General features: G+C 42.3%; 1 protein-coding gene across 3 annotated transcripts in view; it reads right to left on the bottom strand.

Moving 5' to 3' along the window:
- ACSS2 (acyl-CoA synthetase short chain family member 2) overlaps positions 1-21,137 on the bottom strand; it is a 47,330-nt gene extending 26,193 nt beyond the window's left edge. The window contains exons 1-2 of one of the 3 annotated variants that reach the window (XM_032420084.1): positions 20,750-21,134; positions 15,088-15,283 (exon numbers count right to left, since the gene is read on the bottom strand). In XM_032420084.1, the coding sequence (XP_032275975.1) occupies positions 15,088-15,283; positions 20,750-20,927 (374 nt within the window). In that variant the 5' untranslated portion in view covers positions 20,928-21,134. Of the gene's footprint in view, positions 1-15,087; positions 15,284-20,749 lie in introns of all 3 variants that reach the window. The other 2 variants (XM_032420083.1, XM_032420082.1) reach the window with 2 other exon arrangements.
- Between the last annotated feature and the right edge of the window lie 3,436 nt (positions 21,138-24,573).

Genomic DNA, 24,573 nt, shown 5'->3' on the forward strand with positions numbered 1-24,573 from the left:
TAAGCACCTAATACATGCCTGGCACATATCATAAATATCTATACATTAATTTTTTTTAAAAACCTGCTGCTAGAAGCTAATGTCCATGGAGCACAGCTATCTATAAGTTGGATCCTTGCCTAATAGCATATACAAAAATTAACTCAAAGTGAATCAAGGACCTAACTTTAAGACCTAAAGCAATAAAATTCTTAGAAGAAAACATAAAAATTTCATGACTTTAGATTTGACAATGATTTCTCAGATATGACACCAAAAACACAGGAAACAAAAGAAAAAATAGACATTGGACTTCATAAAAGTTTTAAATTGATACATACTGTATCAAAAAACACTATCCCCATAGTAAAAAGGCAACCAACAGCATGGGAGAAAATATTGGCAAATCATGTATCTCATAAGGGATTAATATCCAAAATATATAGATAACTCCTAAAGATCAACAACAACAAAAAAAACCAACCCAATTAAAAAATGGGCAAAGGACTTGAATAGACATTTCCCCAAAGAAGACATACACATGGCCAATAAGCACATGAAACATCACTAATCATGAGAGAAATGCCAATCAAAACTATAATGAGATAGCAGTATTAACAAGTGAATGAAGGCAGTGCTCTTGGATCCTTTATTATCATAAGCTCCCTAATGCCTAATGCACAAAGTTCATACTGTTCAGCCTTGTCCTGGGTTCCTCCAGAGTCTGGCCCAACCTTAACTGATCAAATTCAGCCATGCTGTTCTTCTAGGCCCATCTTCAGCTCCAGCTGAAGCTCTCTCAGTCCCTGGGCAGGAATGCTGCAATGACAGGGAAATGAATGGGCAGGGCAAGAGTTGAGGAAAACTGGGTTTCAAGTCAAGCTTTGCTACTTCTCACAACATGAAACCTTTTACAAATTATTTCACTTCTCTGGGCCTTAGTGCTTCAACTGTAAACGAGGGAAATATTTCAGTAAATGTGCTTTCTAGATATAGGTTTTATTACTCATTCTGGCTGAGAGCAAGAAAGAGGGTTGGAAAGTGAGAATTGGGAAAAGCTTCACAAAGAAGATGGCATTTCAGATGGTTATGAAAGAATAAGCAGGATTTAGACTGGCTCAGATAAGGAACAGACCAATTCAGGGAGAAGGGAACAACATTAATTAGCTTAGATACAGAAGCGGAAAAGCACGGGCTAGTCTACAGGCCAATACCAATCCTAAATAATATTTTCATCTACAAGTGGTGTTTTTTCATAAAACTACACTTATTTGATATAAAGGACTATATTTTGTGCTATATGTTCTGCCTATTCTCATGCAGTTAAATTATCTTTATTCTTAATTGAGTGATAGTGATATAAGCTGGTATTTGCGGTTTCAAAAAAATTCTTACTTCATAAAATTTTAAATTGCAAACTCTTTGGGAGGTCCCTGCTGAACTATTTGTGAAATTTTTTAAAATCTCAATCATTTGGTATAAAATTAAATAGCAACAAATTCGGTTTATTTTTTTTTAAGATTGTATTTATTTATTTGACCGAGAGAGAGCATAAGCAGGGGGAGCGGCAGGTAGAGGGAGAAGGACAAGCAGACTCCCCACTGAGCAGGGAGCCCGACGTGAGACTCGATCCCAGGATACTGGGATCATGACCTGAGCCGAAGGCAGTCACTTAACTAACTGAGCCACCGAGGCGCCCGCAACCAATTCAGTTTAGACCTTAAGCTACATTTTGTGGGCTGTAAGATTGAAAAGATAGAATGTTGAGATCCTGAAAGTCAAATAAAGATGATTCTGAATTGAAGGACCTTTATCTGCCCTCATCCAGCACCTGGATACAGGTGAATCGCTGCAGCAAGGTGCTACCTTCAGAGCTGTGCAATGAGCAGCTCCCAGGCAGCCTTATGGGTCCTGGCCAGAGTCAAGTTAGCCCTCCAGACCTCCTCATATTTGTTCCAGAGCCCATACTTGCTAATCAGCTTCAGCTCTTGATTGAGGGGATTTCCTGAAGGGTCTCCATCGAGTCACATAGGTTTTGTGACAAACCCAGCTCCTGACCACTATTGTGTCGGCTCTACTCTCCCATCTGTACCTAAGCATGGGCCCCAGTGACTGAGAAAGAGCTGTACTTGTAACTTTTCTATAAATTTAGGTATGTTTCAAAACTTTAAAGATTGATAACATAGACTAGGGAGGGATCATATATTGAATCCCAAATGCTTAGTTTAAATTTTATTCTGTAAAGAAAAGCCAGAAAGGCCGCTAGATTAAAGGCCCCTCCTCCACCTCAAAACTTTTTACCTACTAAATCCCAACCCATGAAGGAATGGAAATGATCTTTGCCAGAGTGGCCACCTAAATCATAAATGAAATGGAGTGAGAGGCTAGTCCTTACTTTCATAAGCTTAAAATCCTTTAATTAGAGAAATCCAAACCACCCACCATCTAAGTCTTGGGGGACAGTGATCAAGGAAAGCAAGAAAATGCAGGTGTAGGAAAACACCAAAGGCATCAAAAAGAAGTAAGTGTGGTCAATCATCACACATTTCGTAGAAATGGTGGATTTTGAGCTAAGTTTGAGAAAAGAGGCTAAGTGTTCATGAGAAGAAAGGAGGGCATTTCAGAAAGGATGGAAAAGTCATCATGTCGCTGCCAGTCTTGAGTCTCTCTGCCTAACACTGCCCTTGGACATGTGTGATATGTATGAGTATTAACACCACTGCACAGTAATAAATCTTTTCAGTATGTTTTCTCATCTTTCATCTCAGCTAATCCTCACGGAAATTTTTTGAGATAGGCAGGACAAGATTTGCTATCCATTTGAAAGGCCTGGAAACTAAGGCTCAGAAGGGTGTCATAACTTGCCAAAGGTCACAAAGCAATGGTTAGGACTTCTGCCTGCAGATCCTCAGGCTAGACTTTTTTTTTTTAAATATATATGATCAAGAGATTGATCTTTTCAAAATGTCTTCTAATTGAAATTCTTCATTGGCTCCTTAGCACTTGTCAAAGCTGCATATCTCTGTTTATGAAATACAAATTCCTAATCCTCCCCAAAGCTTCGCCTCCCAGTCTTCTTTCTTCTCCAATTCAATTGAAAATTCCGTTTTTCCAGATGCTCAGACAAAAAACCTTTGAGATATTCTTTTTTAAAAAAGATTTGAGAGAGAGAGAGCAGCAGAGGGAGAGAATCTTAAGCAGACTCCCCACTGAGCAGGGAGCCTGATGTGGGGCCCATGATCCATGAGATCACGACCTGAGCTGAAACCAAGAGTCGGAGGCTTTACCGACTGAGCCACCCAGGCGCCCAAAAAAACATTTGAGATATTCTTGACTCCATTCTCTTCTACCCCACATCAAGTTCATCAGCAAATCCTATTGGCTCTGCCTTCAAAATATTCCAATATCTGACCACTTTTCACAACCTCTACCCTTATCTCCATTTTTATATTTTGCCTGAACTGCCAGTGCCTGCTTACTGTCCTTCTGCCTTTGCCCCATGCCCCTCACCCACTACTCTCAAGGTAGTATGCAGACTACATATAGTAGATATTCAGTAAAAAATTGATGAGTGGATAAATGAGCACATCTCAGCTAAGGAAAGGATGTTATTTCTTTGAGGTTTGCCCTTTAATGTCTTTAGCCTTATAAATTCTAAAGCTAGCCCTAAACCCTCAAAATAAACTACTAGCTAGACAAGTGGCAAACTGAAGCCTGATTCGCCACAAGTGGAAAACCCTCAAAGAAGCAAAGGCTGTGTAAATAAGTATAGTGTCTACAATAGAGAATGTAGTGTTCTGTCCAGAACAATTTACAACCAGTATGTGACTGGCCAAGTCACTTCCACTCTCTAAACCTCAAGTTCCTCTTCTGTTAAGTATTGTTGTAAACCATACCCAGGTTCAAAAACAAAACAACAACAACAAGGGAACAAACATACAAGTATAGAATAAAGGAGACCATTTATTATTTGAATAAATAGAAAAGTCTTAGGTATTATAGGAGATTGTAAGTTGGATGGTAGAGTATGGCTGTCAATGGGGCTAATGTAATCTTAGATATGTAAAGTTAGGACAAAGAATGGTAATAGTTCCCTGTCAGGCAGACCATAGCTAGAATAGTTCATTAGAGATATTGACCAACTAGAGTATGTCCAGAGGAGACTGACATGGATGATAAAGGAGTTGTTCAGGAAACTACATCATATAAGGAATATGGGAATGTGGACTCAGTATTATCTCATCCATAAAATAAGAACACTAGACCAGATTAGGGGTTTTCAAAGTGAGCTTTACAAATCCCTAGATGTTCTACATATATAGCTTACAGGGACCTCAGTGACAAGGTGAAGAAGCCAAAAGAATGTGGTTCTGGTCCTCCCATTCATGTTTCAACCAGATCAACTCTGATCTTGCCTGTTTTAGGTATGGGGCTCTTGGTGATAGTGATAAAAATAGCTAATACACTGTTCGCCAAGCACTAAGTCCTTTACACAATTATTCCTCACAACAATCTATGTCATAGGAACTGTTATTATTCCCATTTACAGGTAGGAAAGCTGAGGTTTAAAGAGGTGAGGTGGGGCATTTGGGTGGTTCAGTTGGTTGGGCGGCTGCCTTCAGCTCCGGTCACAATCCCAGGGTCCTGGGATAGAGTCCCATGTTGGGCTCCCTGCTTAGTGGGGAGTCTGCTTCTCCTTCTCCCTCTGCCCCTCCCCCTGCTCATGCTCTCTCTCTCTCAAATAAATAAATAAAATCTTTAAAAAATAAAAAATAGGGGGCGTCTGGGTGGCTCAGTCATTAAGCGTCTGACTTCGCCTCAGGTCATGATCCCAGGGTCCTGGGATTGAGCCGCATCGGGCTCCCTGCTCAGCTGGAAGCCTGCTTCCCTCTCTTTCACTCCCCCTGCTTGTGTTCCCTCTCGCTATGTCTCTGTCAAATAAATAAATAAAATATTTAAAAAATAATAAAAAATAAAAAATAGGGAGGCAACTTGCCCAACTAATAAGTATTAGAGTAAGGATTGAAATCCAGGCAAAGTCAAGAGCCTACTGTTGTTAATCACTATACATATAATTTTTATTTGAACAAAAGGATTCTAATGCCTTAAAAAAAACTGAAAATTACTGAATTAGATGATCTTTAAAGCATCTTCTAGATTTAAACTTCTATAATTCCACATTCAGCCTAGCAAAGGGATATAATAACTGCCCTCAATTATCACAAAATAGGATTACTCTATGTAGCCCCAGAAAATAGAACGAAAACCAAAGAAAGAGGATTGAGTGGAGAGAAAGTTATAGGGAGGGAATATATCTAAGAACTTTGTAGCAGAGATGCCCAACAATGGGACAGATAGTGAGTGAACTCTGTGGTCTTGGCAGTGTTCCATAATCAGAATGATCACACATAGGGATTGCTGGGGATGGAGCTGGGGCTATAATTCCTGCTTTGTTTAGGAAGTAGACTAAATGACCTCAAAGGAGGGGCACACCTGGGTGACTCAGTTGGTTAAGCATCTGCCTTCAGCTCGGGTCGTGATCCTGGAATCCCGGGATCGAGCCCCATGTCAGGTTCCCTGCTCAGGGGGAAGTGTTCTCCCTTTCCCTCTGCCCCTCCCCGCTTGTGTTCTCTCTCTCTTTTGCTCGCTCGCTCACTCTCTCTCTCACATAAATAAATAAAGAAAATCTTTTAAAAATAAAAAATAAATTATCTCAAAGGATTAGAACTGAGAACCTCAAATTCTCAGATAGAGGTTCAAGGTATCAGACACTGAGGATCATTATCAGTGCCCAATTTCTCTCATACCAAATCCAAGAAAAGAAAGAAGGCCCATCCTCAGCTCCATGCCTTCTGTACTTAAGTTTGTAAATGTGAGACTACCCTAAAGCAAGAGCCCATGCTCCCACCTGACTACCTGCTACCTTTAAGGGACAGGAAGTCACCATTAGGTTCACATACCTCCAACCTCTCCCAGTTGCCCTATTACTGCACTTCCCTACTTTTGGGACAGCAATTCTAAAGGTCAGTGCTAGAAGTAATTTTAACAAGTATCCTGTTCATCCCCTACAGTTTACAGGTGGGAAAAAGAAAGCTCAGAGAAGGGCATTATCTAAAGCCATTCTCCTCATTATTTACTAAACACAATGGTATAAGAAGTCAGGCCCAGACACAAACTCAAGAAAGTTGACAGGAGCTCAGGACACTGAATCAGGCTTCAGACAGTCTCCATTTATTATATACTTATTATCACATATATTAGCATATATAATAATATATTAATCTATAACAAACAGTATTATTACACATTTATTATTCATATCCCACCTACTTCTAAAAATATGACCAGTGACTTGGACAACACAGACTACTTGTCTCATTTTCACCACTTTGGGGAGGAATTCTTTAAGGCATCAAGGGTCATGAAACTCAGGGAGAAGTGAAAGAAACAGATTAGAGATCCACCTTAAACATGAAATCCTCCAGTTCTCCTCTGCAATCTGCCCCAGATTCAAACGGAGAAAGACTGTTCCCAGCAACAGTTATTTCCCCACATACCTCCATTAGCATAAAGTGTATGCTACCAGCACTAGTACTGCCCCCAGGCAAGGGGAGCAGACTCTCTACCTCAGTCTTTTCACCCCCAACCTTTTAAAATCCTGCCTTTATTTCACCATCTCAAACAGAAGCCCAGCCCATGTACTGAGTCACATAAAGTTCCTATAGGTTGCATCAGAACTTATAAAAACCACTTCCTCTTCAGAAACAATCCTAGACTCCTGAACTATAAGCGCCAGAAGAAGGACCTTGCAGAGTATCTGTAGTTAATCCTCCACCACTCCCAAAAAGGGAAGGCCCAGAGAAGGGAAGAGATGGTCTGAGGCCATCTTCTTTCTCAAGTGAGTGTTTTTCCACACCATGTATATTTTAATTAGTAAATACACTATTGTGAAACCAGTGAAGATGTAGATGGAGGACAAAAAGTCCTTCCCTTCCCATATCACTGAAAGGAACTCCAGAACATGGACCTAGGTAATTAACAGTGTCCTTGGATATGAATGTAGTGTCCTAGGACAGTACACTCTAGGGTCTGGCTTTCCATATCACCTTGACAATCTTCTCCCTGTCAGAACATGGACTTATCTCATCTTCCTACCTTCTCAAATACACATACACATACCTCACAGATATCTGGAGAATTCTGAATATCACACTCTGGAATTCGTACTTGGAAGCACACAGGGATCCTGAGAGCAGAATTTCTGTCCAAAGGTCACTCCTAAAGTCACCTGCCTCTCAGAAGCTCTGGTTTATAAGGAAGGATTAATAATAGTCAGAGGCTATAGGGCAATGATTCAGCTGAGGATGAGAGGTGAGATGGCACAGAGATGATGACAGCCAGAGGCAACCAAAAACAAACAGTGGAAGGAATGGACTATACTAAATTTCTTGGGTTTTGGAGACTGGGGTCCTCTCCTGGAATAACCTAGAGATTTAGCAGTGAGTATAAATTGCCAGAATAATAGCCGTCAACCACTCTTTTCCCCTTTCCCCACAAATCCTTTAATTAATCCTCCAAATATTCTACTGTCCCCCAGTGTCTCTTCAACTAGCCAATCCCTACTCCTTGCACTACCCCTAACATCCTCCATGACTATCTCTCCCTGAATGTCTATTCCAGTAACTTTGTCACCGATCACCTTCTCACACATATACACATTAAGCCCCTACTAACACCTCTAAGGCCACACTAGGAGGAAGAAAGTACAAGAGAGGTTGAAACCAGTTGTTTGGAGGGCAAATTTAACTTTTGGATCAGATGAGCAGGTGCCTTCGAAAAAGGTAAAATGCTATATAGACTAAGGGGACTGTTGACTTCTCTCTCAACTTTCTGTCTCTCTATCATCTACACATGCAGTTACCTATATTGTTTTTTTTCCTCCAAATTACTTTTTTTTTTTTTTTTTTTTTAAAGATTTTATTTATTTGACAGAGAGACACAGTGAGAGCAGGATCACAAGCAGGGGGAGAGGGAGAGGGAGAAACAGGCTTCCCGCGGAGCAGGGAGCCCGATGCGGGGCTCGATCCCAGGACCCTGGGATCATGACCTGAGCCGAAGGCAGACGCTTAACGACTGAGCCACCCAGGCGCCCCAACCCCTCCAAATTACTTTAAAATTTCATCTTTCCATTCCATTCCCACCAGCAGTAACCCAGTTCAGGCACCTCTACCCTGAATAATAAACTCCCAGCAATCTGGCTTCACACTCCCATTTCCATATGTATCCAGATTAATCTTCTTAAACCCAGCTATGACCACATCATTCCCCTGCATATAATCCTTTCATAGGTCTCCAAAAAATAATCAAGATCTCCCATTCCTGGATAAAGAAGATGTGTTATATATATACAATGGGATATTATGCAGCCATCAAAAAATTGAAATCTTGCCATTTGCAACAATGTGGATAGAACTAGAGGGTATCGTGCTAAGTGAAATAAGTCATCAGAGAAAGACAATTACCATATGATTTCACTGATATGGGGAATTTGAGAAAAAGACATAGGATGATAGGGAAGGGAGGGAAAAATGAAACAAGACGAAACCAGAGAGGGAGACAAACCATAAGAGACTCTTAATCTCAGGAAACAAACTGAGGGTTGCTGGAGTGGAGGGGGGTGGGAGGGATGGGGTGGCTGGGTGATGGACACTGGGGAGGGTCTGTGTTACAGTGAGCACTGTGAATTGTTTAAGACTGATGAATCACAGACCCATACCCCTGAAACAAATAATACATTATATATTAATAAAAAAAAAAATCTCCCATTCCTGGACCTCAGCCACTGTTGAAGACAACCTTGACTCTTCTTTGTCTCACTCCCCACATCCAATCCAAGTCAGCAAATTCCATGGGCTCTTCACTCAAAATAGATCCAGATTTTGACCACTTCTAACCACCTTCAAGATACTACTATGGTCTAAATCACCAACATTGCTGATCTGATTCCTATAATAGCTTCCTAATTGTCCTCCCTGCTTCTACTCTTGCCTTCTGTCTATTCTCAACTCAAAAGACAGAAAGATTCTAAATACACATCAAATCGTTGTCACTTGTGTGCTCAGGATTGTCCAGTGGTTCCCTATTTCACTATAAATAAAACCCAAAAGCCTATATTGACTTTCAAGGTTCTACATGATCTAGTGTCCTGCTGACCTCATTCCTAATACTCTCTCTCTAGTTCACACTGCTCCAGCTACATTATCTTCCCAGCTAGTCTTCAACCAAGCAGCAGCACACTCCTACCTCAGGGCTTTTGCACTTGCTCTTCCATGTACTTGGAATATTTCTCATTCCCAACCCAATTATCTGCATGGCACACTCCATTTCCTTCCTAAATGTCTGCTCAAATGTCACCTTTATCAGACAGTTCTTCCCTTATCAACCCCCACTCTTTGTTGTCATTCCCTTTTCCTTTATGCCACGCTGTAGTTTTCTATAGCACTTATCACTACCTGTCATATATTTATTGGCTTGTTTGTTTACTGTCTCTCCCTTCAAGCTGAAATATAAGCTCCATGAAGGCATGGATATTGTTCAGAATAGTTCCTGATATGTAGCAACTTCACAAAAAGTATTTATTGAGTGAATAAATTGTTCCCTATATGAACTCTTTTACTCCAGACAAATTTGGTCCTCTCACTGTCCCAATATAATAGTAATGATGGCTAATATTTTTTGAGTGCTTTCAATGTACCAGGAATTGGACACATCAGTTTGTTATATACTATTCAATCAATAACTCCATGAGATGGACACTTTTATCCACATTTTACAGTTGAGGCTCAAAGAGATTAAATAATTTGTACCAAATCATACAGCTATTTAGTGGCAGAAACAGGACTCAGGTTAGTCTGGTACCAAAACTTATTCTCCTAATTGTTATCATACTGACTCCCTACATGCTTTCTCCCTTCTGTGAACTATTTGTATAAGTGGCTCTTTGCAATTTGGGCCATAATTGCTTTCCAGCTGATTTATATAGGCCCATTTGGTGTTCCAAACAGAATGTCAATTCTGTGAGACCAAGATCTGGGCCATTAACACGTGATAACACATTTTATCTTATATTTGCAAGCAAATGAACTTAGTTAATTCAAATTAATTTGACTAATATGACAAATTTCTCTTTTCAACTGTCACAACTTAGTGTTGGACAACTAGAATAATGAAGTAGGATCATATGGTGAAAAGAATAGCTGACTAGGAATGAGGATATCTGGAGATTGGTCTCAGCTCTGTCTCCAAGCAGGTATATAACCCTTAAGCAAATCACTTAGCCATCCTGGTCTTTAATCTATCCATCTGTAAAGAGAATTGGCCTAGATGGAGTCTAAATGGTCACTTCAAGTTCTAAAAATACTATTGTTCCATGAACATCTACAATGTGTCAAGCCAAAAGTATAAGGCCAAATTCCTCCTTAATATGATTCTAAGAGCACTATTTCCGCTGTGCATTATTTCAGAGCATGCCCCAAAACAAGCAATGAGCTACAAACATGGTTTGCTAATGCCACTAGAGCTATATAAATGACGTAGTTTAGGTTGAAAAGAAAGTCATACTGTGGATCATAAGAAGTATATCAATTAGAGGGGCACCTGGGTGGCTCAGTCGTTAAGCGTCTGCCTTCAGCTCAGGTCATGATCCCAGGGTCCTGGGATCGAGCCCCGCATCGGGCTCCCTGCTCCGCGGGAAGCCTGCTTCTCCCTCTCCCACTCCCCCTGCTTGTGTTCTCTCTCTCGCTGTGTCTCTCTCTGTCAAATAAATAAGTAAAATATTAAAAAAAAAAAAAGAAGTATATCAATTAGAGCAAATCATGGAAAAGATGTCATTTTAAAAAGCATTAATAAGGGTGTCTGAGTGGCTCAGTTGGTTAAGCAGCCGACTGTTGATTTTGGATCAGGTCATGATCTCAGGGTCCTGGGATCAAGCCCCACGTCCGGGCTCTGCGCTTCAATATTTTCCTTCTCCCTTTGCCCCTCCCCCCACTGCGCACTCTGTCTCACTTTCTCAAATAAATAAATAAACCTTTTTTAAAAAGGGCATTAATAAAAATTGGAGCAGGAAGAAGGCAGACTCCAAAACAAAAGATTTTAGAGGAAAAAGAGGACTTCATAGAATAAATGATGATAGAGAGTTTGAAAAATATTGAGAACAAGATAAAGGCAAATAATGCAAGAAAAAATGGTAGGCAATTTTTAATTTCAGAGAAAACAAAAAAGGAAATGCATAAAAGGAAATGCAATCATAATATATTACTCTTATGTAAACATTGGTTTTAAATTAACTAAAAAACAGAGCTAGGTAGATGAGAGAAAGAAGTTGGAGGAATATATAAGAACCAAGTTCTCATCTATCATAATAGGAAGTCATAATTTCTAAAGTATGCAGTATAAGCATATTATTTAAAAATATGGAGGTAAAAAAGGGAAATAACCAAATATCTGGCCTATTTGCACTTTACTTTTTTTATAACAAATGTGATTTATTTGTAGCTTGGTTTTACTTCATTATCAACATAAAATAATTGAATTATAATGGCCCATGTGGTACTTGTCTCCTACTCCTCAACCCCTATTTCCATAACACCTAATATATGACTGACCATCCAATATCTTTAAAAATTCTTGTTGGTGGAGTGGCTAATTAAAAATGGGGTGAAGGGGCACCTGGGTGGCTCAGTCGTTAAACGTCTGCCTTCGACTCAGGTCATGATCCCCGGGGTTCTGGGGTCGAGCCCCACATTGGGCTCCCTGCTCGGCGGGAAGCCTGCTTCTCCCTCTCCCACTCCCCCTGCTTGTGTTCCCTCTCTCGCTGTGTGTCTCTCTCTCAAATAAATAAATAAAATCTTTAAAAAAAAAATGGGGTGAAGATGTCTTGTTGTGGAGTTAATAGAATTTTGCACTAGAAGCAGATTTAGAAATTATATAGTCCAGAGCTTCCCAAATTGGTGTTCCATGGAATACTGCTTCTTGTAATATTAATAGCATGCTGCAAAAAGTGTTTGGGGCTCAAATAAACTTGGGTAATCCCATGTTTAAAAAAATTAATCAGGTATCTTTACTGTAGGAATTCTTGGAGGCTTTATTGTTAATACACACTGGGAATCCCACAAAAGCAATTTATTATGTAGTATCTCTCAGACTTATTTGTTTCATGAATTAAACCCCTACTAATATCTCTAGTAATGAGTAGTTCCTGGAGCATTCTTTAGAAAACACTGATCTAGTCTACTACCCTCATTTTACAAATGGGGAAAGAGAGGCTCTCTAGAGCCTGTTCAGGTCTGGATGGCAGGAGAACTAGAAAGAAGGGCTTCAGGATTCTGGAGCATTGAACAACTCTGGCCTATGTTTTCTCAGCCTTTCATCACGTACCTGAATTACTTTAAATATCTTTATTTGAACTTTACATATCTTTATTTTTTTTTAAATATTTTATTTATTTATTTGACAGAGAGAAAGACAGCGAGAGAGGGAACACAAGCAGGGGGAGTGGGAGAGGGAGAAGCAGGCTTCCCGCCGAGCAGGGAGCCCGATGCGGGGCTCGATCCCAGGACCCTGGGATCATGACCTGAGCCGAAGGCAGACGCTTAACGACTGAGCCACCCAGGCGCCCCTGAACTTTACATATCTTTAAAGATTTTCTGATCCCTGGGCGCCTGGGTGGCTCAGTTGGTTAAGCAACTGCCTTCGACTCAGGTCATGATCCTGGAGTCCCTGGATCGAGTCCCGCATCAGGCTCCCTGCTCGGCGGGGAGTCTGCTTCTCCCTCTGACCCTCCCCCCTCTCATGTGCTTTCTCTCTCATTCTCTCTCTCTCAAATAAAGAAATAAAATCTTTAAAAAAAAAAAAAAAGATTTTCTGATCCCTAAGGAACTTAGGAGGCAAACCCACGTGTCAGGTGGGGCTCAAGCCATAAAGTCCCAGGACAGGAGCTAAAGAAAGTCCCAACAGACACTGAATACTGAGTTTCGGTGGCAAAGTAACCCCAAATTAAGCAATGGCAATGTGAATAGACCACTCACATTTGTACAGTGTTTTCCAATAATAAATGCTTTCACAACATCATCTCATTTGATTCTCCTAACAATCTAATGAGAAAGGACAACGGTGAAATTCTTATCTCCATTTTATGGAAGAGGAAATGGACTCTCAGAGAGTTAAATGCCTTGCCTGTGTTATATAGCAAGTGAATGGCAGAGTTGGGCTCACATTAGGGCTCTTATCAATGTATCATACAAACTGGGCAAATTTTGACTGAGTACCAATTAACTCTTCCATGAAACATCCAAGCTGCTCCTACTGGCTCACTTAAAAACAAACAGATCAATTCTCAAAGTGCTCATGGGTGGTGGCAGAAACAACAACCCAATTACTGGAACTTCAAGGTCCTATTTGGGTTCAGTATAGTAATACCACCTATAAGCTATGTTGCTGGAAGGAGGAGGTCTTAAAAAGTTCCCACTGTAAGGGGCACCTGGGTGGCTCGGTAGGTTAAGCGGCTGACTCTTGATATCAGGTCCTGGTCTCAGGGTCATGAGTTCAAGCCCCATGTTAGGTTCTGCTAGCATAGAGCCCACTTAAAAAAAAAAGCTGGGTACCTGGGTGACTCAGTCGGTTTAGCAACCGACTCTTGGTTTCGGATCAAGTCATGACCTCAGGGTTGTGAGATCGAGCCCTGCATCAGGCTCCGTGCTCAGCACAGTCTGCTTAAGTTTCTCCCTCTCTCTCTGCCCAGCCCCCACTACTTGCCCCCATGCTCTCTCTGTGTCTCTCAAATAAATAAATAAATCTTAAAAAAAAAAACTTCCACTAGGGAGGCAGCATATCTAGTGTTACCAACAAGGAGTCAAATAGACTTTGGTTTGAATGCTGGCTCTACCACTTACTTACCCTATGACTTTATTCACTGTTGTAACTCTCTGTGCTTCACTTCTTCCCCTATATTGCAAAGCTACTGAAAAGCTAATGTAAAGAATTAGAGGGATAACACAGTGTCACAGTTATGAGTGTAAACTCTGTAACTGTACTACCTGGGTTTGAATCTCAGCCCTACTTCTCATTAGCTGTATGGCTTCAGATAAGTCACTTAACATCTTAGAACTTGTTTTCACACATGTAAACTGAGGAAAACAGTGCATTCTCGGTTGTTGTATCAAATGAGATACTTGTTAAGCATTTGAGCATAGTGTCTGACACCACCGGGGAATGTCATCAAAAAGAAGTGACCGCTGATTTACCTGACTAACCCATAAGCTGGATCCTGGCATTAGGAGACTTCTTACCCCCTTCCATGTCCTTGGAATGTGGGTTCCATTTGCCTTTCCTGCTCCCAGAGGCTACTCCAAGGACATAGCCTTGCAATGTGGTGATGTGGTATTGAAAACACCTGCACAGTACTGAGCCCGCTTAGGACCTCTTTACAAACTTTTATGATTTGGAGGGCAAGTGCAGTGATCCATTCATCTTGCTGCTGCCCAAAACAAGCTTTGTATGTAAGTTCTCTTTGCTTATTAAAACTGCCACCTACCAACCTGGAGTGGCCTGCTGCTTTCTTCAGTCTCTCCCTGCCCTCAGTTTATGCGAGCCGGTTTCAAATTACACCTGGGAAACTCCAGAAAGGACTGTGAACCAACAGGTTCTATAGCTCAAAGATAACGATGACAACAGTGGTCCTAGCAGTGAAAAACTCAATAACCACTTCGTCCCAAAGCAAAATGAGAAAGAATGCTACTCAGTCCTGTTTGCTTCCATTTACCCTCTCCCCTCTTTTCTCTCCAACTACAAGCCAAGAATACTAGACTAGAAATCAGGACACTTGGCTCTGAATGTCACACTAGTTAAATGATTTTAGGGAAGTCATTTCACTCACTTGAGGTATTTTTCCTCATCTGAGATTAAATTAATGATACTTTATTTACTCCGCCGGGTTGTTTTAAGCATCAAATGAGTTAATAGATTTTAAAGTACTTTGTGAACTATGAAACACTATATAAATGTGAGGGGTAACTTTTTATCTGTCATAGACTTCAAGATAGATGTTTTTACCAGTAAAAAGCAACTTTATCTCCAAGTTTTTTCTCGTGGACAATTCGATCCAGTACGTTGTAGCAGATGTTAGTAGTTGCTCCTTTCATCCACTCGATGAAGATTTTCCCTTTATTCACATCAAAATTGTACTGGAGGAATGGGCCAGGACATGAGGTCTTCCAGTAAAATTCCTTGGCAATGTCTCCCCAAAACTCTGCAACAGAAAGGGAAGCCCAGACATCACTAAGATTCTCAGACATATTTATCCTCAAATAGCTTCCCAGTCTATGACAGGAACAAGTTACAACTTCTCTGCCCTGTACTCTAGGACCCACTACCTAGATCCCTCCTCTACCTGTCTAATCTTATCACCTACTACTTTCCTAACCCACCTTCTATTCCCATGAACTGAATCTTGACTCAAACTTCTTCCTTCCCTCCTCAAAACTGCCATTCCATTTTTCATCATCTATTCAAATCATAGCCACCCAGTGCTATCACAATGCTTAGCATATTGTGGTCAATCAGTAAATTTTTTAACAAATTAATTAGTAAAAGGAAGAAATCCTTTACCCACAGAGTCTTCCAATATACATAATATCTTTCTCTTAATTTGTTCATTCACTCTCGGCAATGATTTAATGAGTACCTCTTTCTCCGACTACATCTTGCCCAAATGTTGCTTGCTATGTGCCAAATGTCACTTTAAGCTCTTTATATGTATTATCTCATTTAGTCTTTTTTTTTTAAAAGATTTTATTTATTTATTTGACAGAGAGAGACACAGCAAGAAAGGGAACACAAAGGGAGTGGGAGAGGGAGAAGCAGGCTTCCCGCCGAGCAGGGAGCCCAATGCGGGGCTCAATCCCAGGACCCTGGGATCATGACCTGAGCCGAAGGCAGACGCTTAACAACTGAGCCACCCAGGCACTCCTATCTCATTTAGTCTTTACCATAACCATGAGAAGTAGGCTTCATTTTCATTCTCATTTCGTTGATTTAAAAAGCAAGGCTCAGAGAAGTTAAATAACTTGCCCTAGGTTATACAGTTACTAAGTAAAGATGTGAACTGCCCTGAGGAAGACATTTTTGCTAAAATCTAAAAGATGAATAGGAGTTTTTCTCCACTTCCCCACCAGGAACAGAGTATCATGGGATAGAAAGGAACCGAGGGTATGTGTTAAGAGGAACTCCTTGAGGCTGAAGTACTAAGAATAAGAGAAAGAATAGCAGGAATTGGTACATAAATTGGGCAGATCACGCAATCCTTCTGGGCATGATAAGGAATTTGATATTTATCCTAAGAGGAATGGAAAGTCATTGTAGAATTTCAAGGAGAGGGACATGATCAGATTAATAATCTTAAAATATTTGCCTGGCTATTCTAGAGAAAATGTATTCAACAGGTAAAACATGTAATTGCAGAGCACTTAGGATATTGTCAGTACAGGATCAGGAGCTAGAAGGGAAGGGAGAGACACACGTAGAATCATAACAATGAAAGGAACTTTAGAGATTATCATCCCTTCATTTCACCAATAACAAACCAAATTCACAAAGGTGAAGTGACTTGCTCAAGGTTATATGATTCAGTTTATACAATAGTTGGAAAGATAAGACTAACACGTGAAATACTTTAGAACGTGCAAGACAGAATACAGTTGAAAGCTAAATCACATGGTGTACAACTTGCAATCAATTCAAGAAATCCAAATTAAGTCATTCCCAAGGTGCCATTATATACCTATAAAACTAACAAAGATTAAAAAATAAAAAGATAAATCCAGTGCCAGAGTGGTACTGTAAAAGAGATATTCTTATATGACAATGGCATTGTAAGAAATTGTCATAATCTTACTGGATAGCAGGGTAATGACTGACGAGAGCCATAAAATTTTTTATACCCTTCATCTGCTAACTCAATTTTGGGGAACATACTATAAGAAAAAAATTCCAAAGAAAAAATGAAGTGATTGCTAAAGAGATATTTATAGTAACACTATTTATAACAGTGAAATTGGAAACAACCCAAGAGCCCAACAATTAAAAAAAAAAAAAACCTGATGAAAACTAGTAATACTAGTAGTAATACAAAAGAATACTAAATGGCCACTAAAGAGAGAGCAAATGGTAGGTGGCATTTCAGTGAATGCCATTCCTGTACTAGGCACTGGGCTAATCTCACTGAATCTTTTTGTCAAAAAGATTTTATTTTTTTTATTTTTATTTTTTTTAAACTAGGGTTACCATTTTATTTTTTTTTAAAGATTTTATTTATTTATTTGACAGAGAGATAGAGAGTACAAGTGGGCAGAGTGGCAGGCAGAGGGAGAGGGAGAAGCAGGCTCTCCACCAAGCAGGGAGCCAGACGTGGGGCTCGATCCCAGGAACCCAGGATCACGACCTGAGCCGAAGGCAGCCGCTTAACCGACTAAGCCACCCAGGCGCCCCAAAAAGATTTTATTTTTAAGTAATCTCTACATGCAAGGTGGGTCTCGAACTCAAAACACCGAGATCAAGAGTCACATGCTCTATTGACTGAGCCAGCCAGACGCTCCTCATTGAATCTTTTTTTTTCATATTAAAACACTCAAAATTGAAGTATTTTTATTTTATGCACAATGAGTTAACATTAAAGTAGGTATCCTGGATATCTGCAGTTAAGGTAGGTATCTTGGATGACCCATTCAAAGAAGCTTACTTAATCCAACTTAATGAAGCCTATATCCTTCGTGTACTGACAGGAACACTGCCCATATTGAGGCTGTATTGCCCAATCAGACCGTGCTGTTTTCATCATACGCAGCAAGGAGAACCCTGGCCAAACTTTCTAAGATGGCTCCAGGAGAGCTGCTGGGACCCATCTTGCTCTCTCAGATGCAATGAGGCAAAGGGCCTCATTAAATTTTTATACGGCCCTATGAAGTACACATTAATTATCCTAATTTTATAGATAAGAAAACTAAAGCTCAGGAAACAGAGGAAACTCTCCCAAGGACCACACAGCTAGAAACCAGTATACAAAATCACATCTGTTGTTACAACTACATCGAGTACATGTATATACTCAAAAATATTTTTAAGTGATAAGAGTAGGCATAGATTATGTAAAAGTATTTATGAATCACATTTATATGTGTCAATAAGGATGAAGAAAACTGAGTTTAATGATCGCTTAGTTTTGTTCTATTTTGGTAGGGGTGTTGAAATCTGGATGTTTTGTTGACACACATTCTAAGTACAAAAGAAGTTCAGAAGATTAAAAGATGAGCATGGACTGGATGATCAGGGAATGCTGTGTGGAACTGGTGGAGTTTGACCAGGTAGAGAGGAGCAGAAGGAAATGGGCAAAGGCAAGGAGATGGGAAAGAAACCTTTGTGTATCCAGTATATCAATGAGAATGACTTGTCTAGAATAAAGGGTATGGTAGGGAATAGCGGGAGTTAAGAACAGAGAGGTGGGGTGGAGCTAGTTATACAGACCTTGAAAGAAAGGCAAAATTTTAATTTGAAATTGGAGGAAATAGAGAACTATTGGAAGTTTTTGAAGTGACATATGAAAGCAGTGTTTCCACGATATCAATCTAATAGTGTTTATTTTAGATAACTCTATGAGAGAGATGGAAGGTGGGTGAGACCACAGGACAGGAGAATCAATTAGGAGGCTGCTTCCTTGAATTAAAAGGTTCTGTGGGAATGGAAGAAAAGGTAATCAGAGACATTTTGAAAGAGTATTTAACAGAATTTGGTGAAAGACAGACTGTGGGGTCAAGGAAGAGGAAGAGTATAGCTATTAGGAGTATAGATTCTGTGGTCAAGACTACCTTAGTTCAAATCCCAGATCCACCGCTTTGTGGCTTTGTGACCTCGTACAAGTTAGTTAACCTCCCTATGCTTCAGTTTTCTTTGTATAATGGGGATAACAGTCTCTACATCAAATCAAACAGGATTTGTGCTCAGTAAGTGATAAATAATCTTAAATGAGATATATAGATAGAAAAGATCTACTATGGTTGACAGATCTTATTAGAGGAGAGGATGATGAAAGAGATTTAGTTTGGGATACTGCCATTGACAGGGATTAGAAAATTAAGGGGAGGGCAGGTTTGGGAGGGAAAATTGATAAATCCCAGTCACAGTCATGTTAAATATGGTATAACATCAAGGTGTGTGAATAAAATGGTCTACAGACCTATGAAATTTGGGCCCAGGGCGTAAGTGGGTCCTGGGCCCAGGGCTAAGTATACAGAAGTTATTATTGTAGAATTAGATGTAAAACAGATGAACTCATGATGGGGAAAAATATAGAGAAGGAAGAGAAAAGAAAACAGGTCTGAGGATTCAAACTTGGACTCTGCCTGTAACAATAAACCACTCTACACTTGACTCAACCCTGTCTTGCATTACTTAGTAATCACTTTGTCCATGTTGTTCTTATTGTTATCAAACCAACCACCATTTATTGAATGCCTATTGTGCATCACGTACTCTACAATGCACACTTATCACCTGCTTTGGACCTCAAACAAACCTAGAAGCAAGTATTATTAGCTGTATCTTGCAGATGAAGAAAAGGAATCTCAGACAGATTTAACACTCTGCTTAAGACGGTGCAGTGAATGGGGCGCCTGGGTGGCTCAGTCGTTAAGCGTCTGCCTTCGGCTCGGGTCATGATCCCAGGGTCCTGGGATCAAGCCCCGCATCGGGCTCCCTGCTCAGCGGGAAGCCTGCTTCTCCCTCTCCCACTGCCCCCGCTTGTGTTCCCTCTCTCGCTGTGTCTCTGTCAGAAAATAAATCTAAAAAATATTAAAAAAAAAAAAAAAAAAAGACGGTGCAGTTAATGAGTGGTAGAGCCAGGGTCTAAATCTAGATTTTTCTGGGTTTGATTCATTGCCCATGCTTATCCCACTGCCAAACATAATGCTGCCTCCCAACTCAGGTACAGTTTTGACCCCTTATGCAGACGGAGGACAAGAGAAAAGAATTTTCCTTACACATTATTAAAGACATGGGCCTATCAATCAGAATTTCTGAGTTATCACAATCCCAGTCTAACTTGGTTTTTTTTAAACGTGGCATTTTAGTGACTTCCACTGGGATTTCTGAAACATGAAAAAGAGATCTGGAACTCCGTTACTAATTTGGGGGACCGCAGGATGGGAACCAGACCGGTTACTGACCCTCAACAGCGGAGACTAAGTCACAAGGTAAAAGGTGTCAGGAGGCAACGGGTGACTTGGCGCGAAAGGGAGCAAAGTTTTATGGCTCTCCTCCCCTCAAGGCGCCCCTTCACCTCTGAGAACCCCTCCTTTCACATGAGGAATTCTCCTTGTCTCATGGAACTTTCACTATCCTTAAGGAAGCCCCATCTCCTCACGAAACCCCCACGTCGCCGAGGAACTCTCCAACTCCTAGGGAACGCTCATCTCCACACAGAACCCTCCTTCTCCCCATAGAACCCCCATATTCTCCCGGAACTCCTTTTCCATCTCCTCCAAGAACCTCCCCATCTCTTCACAGACCCTTCAACCTCCCAAGGGAAACCCCAACTCCGCCAAGGAACCCAGATCTCCTCACGAAACCCTCGTTCCCCACGCCACGCGCCTAATTCCTCACTCGTCTGGAAACCCCCACTTCTCTCTTCATTGACCCCGCCCAGGGCCGCCCGGGCCGGCCTCACCTCGCGGCTGCTCCAGGGAGCGCCGGTGCAGCTCGCGGTAGCGCTGCAGCGACCGGACGTGCGCGGAACGGCTGACCTCGGGTGGCGGAGACCAACTCCGCACCCGGTTCCGGGCTACAGCCTCCTCCCGCTCCGCGCTCCTGCTGCCGCTTCGGCCCCGCTCCTCCGGAAGCCCCATAGCGTCAAGTTCCAACCGCTGTAGGAGCCTTCACGGTCGCTCCTGACGTCCAGGCGGGGAAAACAGGCTGGCCCAGGGGCGGGGCCTTACGGGAGGAGGAGACACAGGGCGGGAGGAGGCGTGGCGTAGGCAGACGCGGCGGTGAACGGCCCGGAGGGCGGAGCCACGCCCGATGGGAGCGGGACCAGGGTTAGCAAAGACAGGGAAAAGTCGAGTACTGCTTGAGGGTTGGGGGCGGAGCTGACTGCGGAAGGGGTGGGGCCGTAGAGTGAGAGCAGAAGGGGCGGGGCCGGGCGTGACAAAAGAGGATCGACTCTTGGAGGGGAGGGGCCAGGCGTGACAGTGAGGAGGTGGGCCCTCTGCTGTCATGGAGTGACGGGGAGTGGCGAGGCTCGATGTGACAGGAGAGGAGGCTGGATCATGGAGTGACCGTGGTCGGGTGGGGTCTTGGAGTGACAGATGAGAAGTTGGGTTAGGGCGGGGCTCGAGCGGGAAAGAACTGGGCAACCGAGAGGAGTTGGATCAGGCCCATAATGGAGCCGCCCCGTGATCTGATTGCACAAGCCTGTCACCCCACTGAGTTGGAAAGCCAGGTGGAGTAGGGTCCTTTGTGACACCCTTCCCCTCAGAACTATTCCCCAATTCTGATTAAACCCCTCCCTTCTGTCCCCAGGAAAAACTCCTCCCACGACGCTGAGGGCACGGCCTGGGGACAGGATGCCCTCTCTGCTAACCTTGGGACCAGCTCAGATTTTCTCCCACCCCTGAAGATATGTCTTCACTCTCCCTACCTCCACAAATTTCCATCCAGATCTATAGTACAAGACTCCAGTGAAGACTAGGAGGCCCATCAGGTCTTTGCTAATAAACCCACCTCCGCATTACACAAATGGTAAACTCAGGGAAAGGAAAGAATTTGTGCAAGGTCACAGAGAAAACAACAACCAGGTTAGGGCCAAACCTAGGTCTCCTGACTCTCCTTCATCAGGCTGAAGGTAACATTTGTAAAATACTAAAGTCTATGCAAAATAGGAAAAATTGCTCACACCCTTCTTTCCTTCACAATCTCTTGATTTCACCAAGGAACCCCTCTCACCTGCCACAACTGGGTTCAATTACTTCTGGCTTCCCTCCAGCCCTTCCACTCTAGAAAGGAGAGGCCAGGAAGGACCCTCCATCTCCCACTTGCACTTACTACCAAGAAGGGCCCACCCACCCCCATTAATTCACAGAATAGGCTATCAAAGCAGGAAATCTCCTTAGATAGCTAACTCCAAGAGTGATTCTGAGGGTCAAAGCAGGCAGTCCCCACCTCCTGAAGCCTACACAGGGCTTGTGACCCCATCTGGCCCAGGCTTTCTTCCCACCTTCTCCCTTGTTCTTTGTGCAGCTAACCACAAGCCCAGCACACCCTAAACTGAAAAAACAAAAAAACTCTCCATGGTCAGACCTATTACCCAGAGCCTACCCAATCCTAAGGGAGAGTCTCAGGGCTCTGAAGGAGTACAGACCTCATGGAGTGGGCATGGACCCCACTGAGGAGACAGATATTTCATCGAGAAGGTATTAACTGCACTGAAGGGGCACACACTATACTGAAGGTACTCCATTAAGGGAGCTCCATTAAGGGAGCACAGATCTTGCTGGGGGATCTCAGATCTCAATGAAGGGCTGTGGACCCTGCTAATAGGACATAACTGACATTGAAAGTCTCTGATTCTACTGAGGGGACATGGACTTCCTCCTAAGAGATACAGAAGATATAGACTTTACTAAAGAGACATGGACCCCACTGAGAGGACTCAAACCCCACACAGGGGCCTCTCACTACACTGAGGAAATGGACACCACCGAAGGAGCACTGACCTCACTTAGTGGAGACAGGCCCTACATGTATTGGGGGGGGGGGGTCAGACTTCACTGAAGCATAACAAGCCCTACAGACCTCACTGAGGAGATAGGAACCTCTCTGTAGGGAGGAAGTCACAGGCAATGGGCACACAGTCCTAGTATAGACAGTCATTCTCCTCCCTTTCCTCCCCTCCTCAGGCCCCAGCTCTGGGCAGCCCTCTCCTCCCTCTCTTCTCTCCCCAAGCCCTCTCCTGAGTCCTAAAGCTGTTCTCAATGCACTGATGCCTCCTGCTGTCTACAGGTGGCACTGCAGCTGCTGGGCCCATAATAAATTTTCTTTTCTTCCTTTTTTTTTTTGTTATATTAATCACCATACATTACATCATTAGTTTTTGATGTAGTGTTCCATGATTCATTGTTTGCGTATAACACCCAGTGCTCCATGCAGTACGTGCCCTCTTTAATACCCATCACCAGGCTAACCCATCCCCCCACGCCCCTCCCCTCTAGAACCCTCAGTTTGTTTCTGAGTCCATAGTCTCTCATGGTTCATCTCCCCCTTTAATTTCCCCCTCTTCATTCTTCCCTTCCTGCTATCTTCTCCTTCTTCTTCTTCTTCTTCTTCTTCTTCTTCTTCTTCTTCTTCTTCTGTTAACATATAATGTATTATTTGTTTCAGAGGTACAGGTCTGTGATTCAACAGTCTTACATAATTCACAGCGCTCACCATAGCACATACCCTCCCCAATGTCTTTCACCCAGCCACCCCATCCCTCCCACCCTCCACCACTACAGCAAACCTCAGTTTGTTTCCTGAGATTAAGAATTCCTCATATCAGTGAGGTAATAACAGGTTTTCAAACAGTCCTGGTTATTACCTCTGAGCCTGGATCCTCGGTTTGGGGAAGGAGAGGATGTGAGCCCAGGGGCTTGACCAGTCCCCTCCCTCTGCCTGTGGACTATGCAATAGAAATTTGGGCAAAGGCCTCACAAGAGAGGGAACCCCCCCCATCCTTAGAGATGGGGTAGTAATGCAAAGTATAGTGTAGTTGGAATTCCTCAGGGTGGGAAGAGAATGGATTGGGCTGGATGAGATGAGAACTCATGAGATTAAGGAAATAATAATAACAATAATAATAATTATGGCATTTATTAAGTAGGTGCCACATCCTATACTAAGAACTTTCCAACATGTTATTTAATCTTTGCAACTATCTGAAATGAATACTATTACTTTCTCCATTTTACAGATGAGGAAACTGATACTCAAGGAGATTAAATGTCTTGCCTAATATCACACAGTTTGTAAGTGGTAGCTGAGGGAATGGAAACCAGACACCTAGATTACAGAGACCCATTCCTCCCCCATTTATCACTCCCCCCAACACACTCCACCCCACTCTTGCCATACCACAACCACCGTTATTTCTCTCTCCAAGTGTCCTTTCCGGAACCACATCAAAACCTTTTAAAATGATGGTAAATATCCAGATTCCAGAGACCCCATCCCAGCCTATAAATCATGATCTCTAGAGTGGAATCTGGGGATCTGATTTTAAAGATCCTGACACAAACTCAAGTTTGGACTCACTGTTCCCTATGCTGATAGGTCAGGGGTCCCAGAAGGGGTTGATTGAAAGAGGAATCTGAGAAGTGTTGGAGGTCGGGAGAGAGATCTGATGTCCGAGGAGAGACATCCGAAGAGGTGTCTCTAATTTTTAGAGACAGCAGACTGAAGAGACAGCAGAGACAGAGACTGAAGAAGCCGTCTGGGGATGAAGCAGGGGTGGGACTG

Source organism: Phoca vitulina, unplaced genomic scaffold (genome assembly GCF_004348235.1).
Source record: "Phoca vitulina isolate PV1807 unplaced genomic scaffold, GSC_HSeal_1.0 scaffold22, whole genome shotgun sequence".
NCBI classification, from domain to species: domain Eukaryota; kingdom Metazoa; phylum Chordata; class Mammalia; order Carnivora; family Phocidae; genus Phoca; species Phoca vitulina.